The sequence below is a fragment of the Coptis chinensis genome, chromosome 7 (genome assembly GCF_015680905.1).
Source record: "Coptis chinensis isolate HL-2020 chromosome 7, ASM1568090v1, whole genome shotgun sequence".
Taxonomy (NCBI): domain Eukaryota; kingdom Viridiplantae; phylum Streptophyta; class Magnoliopsida; order Ranunculales; family Ranunculaceae; genus Coptis; species Coptis chinensis.
Genome location: NC_141462.1, coordinates 18,602,479 through 18,612,036, shown reverse-complemented (window position 1 = coordinate 18,612,036; position 9,558 = coordinate 18,602,479). Strand labels below are relative to the sequence as shown.

At 35.9% G+C, this 9,558-nt stretch overlaps 1 protein-coding gene across 1 annotated transcript; it reads right to left on the bottom strand.

Moving 5' to 3' along the window:
• Positions 1–6,473: 6,473 nt before the first annotated feature.
• On the bottom strand, positions 6,474–7,870 carry LOC147486422 (uncharacterized). Its single transcript, XM_086573730.1, has 2 exons — positions 7,772–7,870; positions 6,474–7,055 (listed from the first exon to the last, which is right to left on the bottom strand). Exons 1-2 carry the CDS (start codon positions 7,868–7,870, stop codon positions 6,474–6,476), a joined length of 681 nt encoding a protein of 226 aa, XP_086429856.1.
• Positions 7,871–9,558: the final 1,688 nt, after the last annotated feature.

The following is a 9,558-nucleotide window of genomic DNA, read 5'->3' as shown; positions in this document are numbered from 1 at the left end:
ACTTATCATAAAACCCGCGTCTTAGCACCTAAAGGAGACTTAATCACACTTATTATGAATACCATAAGCTACTATGAAAAAGCGTTGAAAAAGTCAAAGTCAATGGTCAAAGTCAACGATCAAAGTCAAAGGTCAAAACCCTCAACTCAGAAGACCAGAGATGGAGGCCTTTATCTCAAAATATGGCATTCTCAAAAACCTACCTTGGTCAAGAAGAAATCAAAAAGCAAAAGAAAAAGAAAAAGCAAAAGTGGAGTGTGAGGTGTCTCAAAAGTAATGGAGGAGGGAAAATTAGTAAAAGACAAAAGTAGGGGTATATAATCTAAAAGTTAGGGAGAGAGAATGCACCTAGACTTAATATAGTGTCATGTTGGATTTATTTTCTTGTCTAGTTTTTCAATTAAGTCATTTACTTTCTTATTTTTCAATTCAATCTTGTTCTTGTTTTTTACATTTTAATCAATCAATCAATTAATTATGTCCTTCTATTTGCTTTTAAGTTTATGTCTTGTCAATCTTCAAAACTACTTTAGTTTTCAATGTTCTTCATTACTTAGAAGCAAAACTTGTTCTAAATAAGATCCTACCTTCCTTTCTTCAACTCCTAACCATTCAAACTCTAAACAATCTTGGATGAACCTCACTTCTTACAATCTTTTGAAGATACAAACCTCTATCACAGCTTCAAATGGCGTCGCTGCTGGGGATTGAAGGAGCAAGAATGCTTGGTTGAGTATCTAAGAAGGGAAGCATCTTTCTCATCCTTTTCACTTATTGTTTTTATTTTCGATGACTTATTTCGTTATTTTTCATCACTGACTTATTTTTTTGCAATACCAGGTTCAACAATCAACAGATGGAGAAAAGCTGAACTTGTCGATGGAAAACGACACAACTTGGTCAGAGCCGGTGAGCGACCACGCGCACGTCTGCACCTACCATTATGCGTGACCGCCTATACACGTCAACACACCACCATCCAATTTTTATCAGATCCAGATGTTTTTCAATGTTGAGTTGATCTAAGAGCCTGGATTTTGTAATAAAGTAGGATAAACCAATGGAACTTGTTTATAATAGTTAGAGATAAAAAGAAAAAGGAAAAAAAAATAATGAAAAATGGTTTTTGATTGATTTTTGTGGATGAACATGAGTTGAACTTGGTTGAAGTTGTATACTTACCAAAGGATTAGAGTTTTCTTTGCCTTGGGAAGTTCAAATGTATGAGGCAAGTTGTGAATCATAGCTCACACACTTTGAATCAACTTGGTAATCAACACTCTAAGTCTAATTAACTCTAGTTAATCTATTAGATTAGTATAATATTAGTTTAGTTTTAAGTTTTTGGCCCTTGAAGGCAAAGTTGTTTAATTATCAAAAACCCAACTTGTGGGCTTTTTAAGTGAACCTTTATTGTAACTTAAAACAGGGTAAAGTTTGAAAGGTTGGGCCTGATTCTCAGATCACGCGCCAACCGACGTCGCCTTCTCCTCAAGCAGCGTGTAAGCACGGATTGAGAGGTAAATTCTAAACCTCCTCGAAGCCTAAGTAAAAGGATATCTTATGTGTTCAAGCATGCTGATAAAACATAAAATTGAATAGTTTACCTACAAAATGAACGATGATACTCAAAACGTAAGTAAACTAAAACTATATTATGTGCCTAAGATTTATCAAAGATTTCTACTCTCAATCCTATCAGATATAGTGGAGTAGATGATTCGTTCCACTCCTAGTCCTTCCGCATGCTGTGTTTTCTACGTATAAGTACTCTTAACTCTAAAGTCTAATGAGAGATTTACGAAGTGGCAATTAGACTACAATGCAACTACCCACAAGATGCAACTAGTCGATTATTAAAATAACTATGGGAATGCTACATTGATTCTATGATAAGGAGTTAGAGGGGGATTGATTCCACCTTAACTCGACTTAATCCTACTAACGCTTAATCGTCAATCCGAATTGAATCGCCCGCAGAATAATATGGTTACTCCTAATCCCTAATTATACATGGCATTTCTACCAATTCATAACTAGTATGTGAACGATTAAACCCATTCTCATGGTGAACTAATCGTTTCTAGAGTGGAAAGGAAATTACGACGACTCTACGATAATCAGAATCAAGCTTTCATCAAGGCTTCTCAACCCCCTCAATGGAGGTTTAGCCGAGAATCATCACGCTATCATTCCCAATGGAATTCAAACAAGACAGGATATAAAGATTGAAACTTTTCTTGTTTAAACCCAATTCAAAACTACTCATGCAATAATTGAATTAAACTAATACTGACAAATAATTGAATCTACGAATTGAAACTAAACAATCAATGGAAATGAAACTAGATTATGGAGAACACTATTTTATTAATCTAATGAATAATAAAACAATGATTCAAATACTAAATTAATAATCTAACTAATCTAGGTCTAGCTATCTACGTAATAAGGGAATTTAGATCTAAACAATTGTAAATGACAAGAATCGAAATTGACAAACTAGCTATTTTATTTATCAAACTAATTAAGAACAATGATTCTAAGAGTTTAATCTAAAACAAGAATTGAATTGAAGCTAAACTAAATTAAAAACAATTAAATCTAGATCTAGAATTATCTATAGTCTTAGGTCTAACTAGCTACCATTAACAAAGAGCTAAGCTTTTGTTTTTATATGTCCAGATCCAAAAATCGTGCATGGGCTTGGAGCCATGTTTCGAGCCAGAGAATCAGGCCCAAAACCCAATTCTTTCAGTCCAAAAGGCCTCTTCAGATGCAGTTGACTTCAATAGACTTTTCATCCACTTTTGGTTCTCTGATTGGATCACGGCTTAGATCATTGGAAATCTCTTTCCGAGCCGGTCGTTTTGACATAAGGTAGGCCCCATTCCGAGGTCTGAGTCCAAAGATACGGCCTTCGGAAGTTATGCTGACTTGTGTGATGTTTCTGCCCGCGTAGACTTTTCAGCTTTTGACCGGGCTTTATAAAGGCTTTGTCTTCTTGAATCTTGGCCTTTAATCACGGAACTCCTTAGTAACCGACCTTTGCTCCTTTATCTCGCTAAAGTGGCACATTTCTACACATAATGGACTTTGAAGCCTGAAATGCATAAAAACACGTAATCAGTGTTAACTCTTAATTATTACTCACATAATTGGTCTAATAGTATGACTGTTATAGGGTTAAAACTACAGTTTTGGGCTCTTACCACATGCTTACGTGATTGTTTGAAATTTAATTTCCGCACTGCAATTTACATTCGCGCATAAGGCTGAAACCGAGCCACATAACAACCATTGGGAAGTCATTCCCCAATGTAGGTAAATTGGACGTTGCTTGATTCTTGAAAGCCCTAGACCAAAGAAAATGAATTAAAATCAATCAACTAGAGCCCAAAGTAGTCATTCTCCTCCATAAAATGACAAAAATATAGCCACGAGGATTGAGAGTAATCAGTTACCAGATTTCGGTGGACCAACTACCTTCCTCACTCTTTTCCCCCGGATTCATCGTGAGTGAGATTCTTGGTAGCGCACCACTTGGTGAAGTGACTGCCTACTCTTCTAAGACGTGTAGTAGATCCATCCTAGTCTCGCGCCCAATTATTCCCCTGAACAGGGCATAGTAAGATATAGACCAAAGCAAAGTTTTCAAAATGCCATACTTGCAAAAACTAATTTCAATTTCTTGAGCATACATTGCACCATTTGTGCATGTTAGGATAGTTTTGTGGTCTTGCTAAAAGTGCATGATACTGCGTTCAGGCACTACAGGTATTAGCCAGAATAAAACTTACTCATGTAGGAGAGCACGTCATCCTAGACAATCTCCTGTTTCTAGTCATCCATCTACTAAGATGGTCGATAAAGTATTGCAAGCTGAAGAGCCTCTCTCTAACTTCTACATACCATTGCAGGATGGGCCTCCATCTTGTATACGACTCACACTACTCACGATCGATTGTCTCATTCCACCGAACATGTTCAATCTTCTACCCATCTTCCACGGGTTAGAACATGAGTTACCGTACAAGCATCTATGCTGGATACATGAAGTATGTAATATAATTCACCATCTGGGCATTGAAGTTTTAGATTGCAGTATGTAATCTTCAAAAGAGTTTGTAAGAAGTGTGGTTCATCTTAAATTGTTTAGAGTTTGAGTGTGGGAGTTAAGAAGAAAAAAGTTAGACTCTTGGTATAGATTTGATTAGTTTTAAGCTAATGAAAACATGAAACTCAAGTTGTTTGGTATGGAAATAACATGAAAACATTGAAATAAATATTGATTAAAGATTGAAACAAGAACAACAAGATAAGATTGATGGATTAAAACCAACAAAGCAAAATAACAAGATTTAAATAAAAGGAAATGAAGAACAATAAAGTAAAAGACTTGAATTGAAAACTAGACAAGAAAATTAAAACAAACCAAATGGTTTGGACCCTAAAGCAATGGATGCTTTCTCTCTCCCTAACTTTTAGATTATATACCCCTACTTTTGGCTTTTACTGATTTTGCCCTCCTCCATCACTTTTGAGACACCTCACACTTTACTTTTGCTTTTTGATTTCTTCATGACCAAGTTGGTAGGTTTTGAAGAATGTCATATTTTAAGATAAGGGTCTCCATCTTTGGTCTTATGAGTTGAGGGCTTTAACCTTTGAACCTTTGACCTTGACCATTAACTTTGACCGTTAAATTTGACTTTTTTAGCATTTTTCCATAGCAGCTTCTAGTCTTCATAATAAGCGTGATTAAGGATCCTTTTGGTGCTAAGACACAGCTTTTATGATAAGTGGTATGAAATTCTCCATATCCTGAAATGGGCAATAAAAGCTATGAGTTATCTTTTCTTTAAAGGTAAGACAGGCTGTAATGCAGTAATATAAAGGTAATAAAATGCACACTTGGGAGTTTATCATCACCCCCAAATAGCATCTTGCTTGTCCTCAAGCAAGGATTAAAGAAAAATAAAACTAAGATCACAAATGAGTGATTTATTATAAGTTGAGCCATACCCAACAAAGACACACTTCAACGCAGATGGATCAAGTTTGGTGCATTGTTGTGTATGTAAGTGAACATACACCACACACCCGAAGATATTGGGTGCTAGATGAACAATAGGTGGAAGCGTATAGTGATCAGAAAGCACATCTAAGGGTCTCCGTAATTGGACAACACTAGAAGGTGTACGATTTATTAAGTAAATAGCAGAGTTCAAAGCCTCTCCCTATAAGTGAGATGGGACATGACTACCAATTAATAAAGACCGAGTAATCTCTAAAAGATGTCTGTTTTTTCGTTCTGTAACCCCATTTTGCTGTGGGGAATAAGAGCAAGAGGTTTGATGTAGCATACCAGCCGAATACACAAAGCCAGTCAATTCCTTTTTGAAATACTCACCCCCATTATCAGAGCGAACAACATTTACAGAGATGCCAAACTATGTGAGCACCATTTGATGGAAAAGGGGAAAAACTGTATAGACATCACTTTTATGTTTTAAAAAATATACCCAGGTCATCCGAGTGCAGTCATCGACAAAAGTAATAAACCATTTCATCCCGTTATGTGTAGGACGTGGGGCAAGACCCCAAACATCTGAATGAACTAAAGAAAAAGGAGCAACAGATTTATTATCATTCGAAGGGAAAACAGTACGATGGCTTTTCTCCATTACACAAGTTTCACAAGCAAAATCAGAAAGACTATAACCATTAAATAAATAGGGAAATAGTCTCCTAAGATAACCAAATGAGGGATGTCATAGTCGTCTATGCCAAAGCCAAATCTCGTTTTTATTTTTATTAACCTTATCATCACTCATAACATGACTTGTACTCCTTGATTGGACCGTTGAAAACCATCCTCCAGATAGTACAATCCTCTACTTTGTTTACCACTGCCAATCCTCTCCTTGGTATGGGTGTTTTGAAAAATACAGTGAGTAGGAAAGAACAAGGCAACACAATTATTAGATTTGGTTAATTGGCTAACAGAGAGAAGGTTACAATTTAGTGACGGAACAAATAAAACATCATGGATAGATAAAGAAGGGGACAAAGGTACAGTGCCAATACCAATAACTGGAGATGGCACACCATTAGCATTAGTAATGACTGATTTGGGACAACTAGAGGAGAAATGGTTAAATTTATATCGATCGCAAGTCATATGATCAGTAACACCCGTGTCAATTATCCAATCACTATTTCCAGTAAAAGCAATAAGAGCAGAGTTAGATATACCCGACCAAAAATCAACCGGCAAAGCAAATGACTAAATGACTCTTCGAACTTGAACCCTCTGCCTTAGAGTTCAAAGACATGGGAGACGCCTTACCCTTTGGATGCCAATCTGGATAACCATGTAGCTTAAAGCAGGTGTCAACTACATGGTTATCACCATTACAATGGGTACACTTACGAACTCTTTTCTTTGAATCAGGACAAGCAAATGATTTTTAAGCCGCCATAGCAGTCCCTTCATTAGATATCCCACCAAGCATAGCATCCTGACGATTCGCCTCAGCACAAACCATGGCATAAACCGACTGTATGTCTGGAAGTGGCTTAATAGCAAGAACACGACCACGAACCACATCCAAATGAAAATCAAGACCGGCCAAGAAAACATACACACGCTGAGAATTAACCTTTGTGGTATATTTCTTAATGTCATTGGCACACTCCATAGTGTAGTCTTCAATAGCGTCAAATTCCTGCCATATTTTTTTCAGTTCTCCAAAATAAGGAATAACAGAACCTCCATTTTGGTGGACAGAAATTCCCTCACAATATAGCTGATAACCTTTCAATGCATCTTGGCTAACAGAGTAAGTTTGTTTTGCAGTATCCCAGATTTCCTTAGTTGTAGATAAGCGAAGGAAAATTGACCTGATGTCATTGGTCATTGCACCAAGAGGCCAAGACTTGACCAGACAATTCTCGTCCTCCCAAGCTTCATATTCCTTTGAATTTATGTTTGTTGGAGCAGCCTTAGTACCAGAGATAAAGCCCCAATGTTTTCTTCCCCTGATCTTGTTCTGTGTATTCAATAACCATTCGATGTAATTGGTACCATCAAGTCATTCTGGAGTAATTAGTGAGGACATTTCTTTCATATAAAGATTAGACATGACTGCGGAATCATTATTGGAATGCACAATAACGAAATCATTATTGGTAGTTAAGTCTGTCATTATGATATAGAACACAAATAATGAACTAGATCAAAAAAGACAAGAACGATAAGTAGGAGAGGTAAATAGTATGATATGACCAGAAAAAGAAACCAAACACCAAAAAAAAGCTCTGATTCCTATAGTAATGGGGTAGTGTAAAGGAAATCGGAGTTGGCTCTTGATACTATGTCAAAGATGTTTTAATGGATATTTCTGATGATCTTTATTGATGTTTCTAGTAGTATATATACATGAATACAGAGATCTCCTAGATCCACATATCTAGGAAAAGATAATACACTTACTAAGATTACAAGATACTTGATAATATATCTATATCCTACAAGATACTTGCTAATACTAAACATAGTAACAAATTGTTACTCTAACAAATATAACAAATTTGGTTGTTGAGAAACATTGAGAATCTGAATCTGATGTTGGTTTTGAGTTTGCGCTTGAACATTTGGTATTTAAGTATAGAATTGACTTGAATTAGTATTGAAATTTGTAGAATGAATCAAATTTGGTAAAGATTGGGTATTTAAGATTGGATTAAAACTAATTAGAGATTGGACATCATTAATTGAAGTAAGAATTGTTGGAATTTGAACAGCAGCAAGATTTTCATTTAGGTTTTCAAGATGAACATCATCATTAACTTGATTGATCGCCATTGTTGAATTTGTTGAAGGTTGAGTTGTTTGATTTGTTCTTGTCATGATCAATTGATGATCTGAGTTTCTTCTTTGAAATTAGCAAGTGAAGATTTAAGAAATGAGGAACTTCCTCAATTTAGGGTTTGATGGATCGAGCAATAGTTGGTGATTAATTAACTCTGTTACTATGATAAATCTTATAAAAGAAATGATTTCATTGTTATCAATTATTAGTTCTAATTACATTTATATACTACTCTCGGTTAGTTACAGAAGCTGTTATATCAGAAAACAAGAATTAGTTACTAAAGAATCTGAGCTGGTATGATTAGTTAGGTGTCGTCCTTGGTTGTTGACTGACTTGACTGCATTGACCGACTTTCTATATAAAATTAGAAAACTCAACTTTTTATTGGTTTGTTGGACAAGTGAAGTTGGGAAGAACTCACTTTTATGGTTGTTCATGGGCTTTCTTTTGTATTTAGTCGGATTAGGGACTTACATAGAAACATTTTTGAAGCTTGAAGGTTTGACAATGCGGAGGGATTCAATTTGATCTTTTCAAGTTCGTGATGTTCTGGTTTGAAAGACATTAAAAGTGCTAAGACATTTGGTACTAGGATATGCCCATGCCGTATGGCACTGAACAAACTCGCCACGCCTTCGGTGCGCTACCTACTACCTCTACATGCCCATGGATTAGGGACTTACATGGAAAAGTTTTTGAAGCTTGAAGTTTTGACAGGTGGGAGGGATTCAATTTAATATGTTCAAGTTCGTGATGTTCTGGTTTGAAAGACATTAAAAGTGCTAAGACATTTGGTATTACTTCCGAACCATCAATAGAGAGTTCCTTGAAGATGTCATATAACTTACACCTCTCTTTGGTTCTCTTGCAGAAACCAGAAGTCTCTCTTTATCTCTTTTGTTCTGTTGCCATGAAGAGAGTGTGCAATACCCTCTTCTCTTTAGTTCACATTAACAATCATTGTAAGAGACTTGAATCTATAAAAAGTACGACATATGACATCGATTGCATTGATTTATCTTAAGTCTTCTAAAGTTCTAAGCCATATTTCCATAGGCCTCCTCTGACACTAGGTTTAAAGCCCAAATGTTCACCAAACTCTGTGTCAAAATACTTTCACGAGTCCTAACCCATATTGGACTAGGGTATAGGGTTGAGCCCCTGGGCAGTTTAAGTGCCTATTAATCGCGACTTAATTGGTGCATAAGTGCTATACGCCCCTCGACCAATCCAATCAAGAAAAAATTTTGAGGTCTGAGCGGGTGCCATAAAACGGGCGATTTCTTCCGCTTAATCGGTGATTAATTAGAAAATTGGTATAAAAAAAGCGCCGATTAATAGGTTTACAGGTTTTTTTTTTAAAAAAAAAATTTAAGTCCACAAAAAAGCCCAAAAATAAAATCCCACAAATTTATATATTGAAAGCGTTTCACTTCACCGAGGAAAAATAATCAAAACCGTAAAAAGTGAAAAACCACTAAAGAAAACTCTTAGGCCAGCTAGCAGTCCACCACTCAGGCTTGTAGTTTTTTGTCTTTATTTTGTTTTAGGTTGTTATATCACTTATATGTGACATATGATAGGGTTATATATTAAAAGCATTACTTTTGTATTACCTCTAATTCTTTATATTTTGAATGAGAATCGTATGGGCAAATGTTATGCATATTATATATGT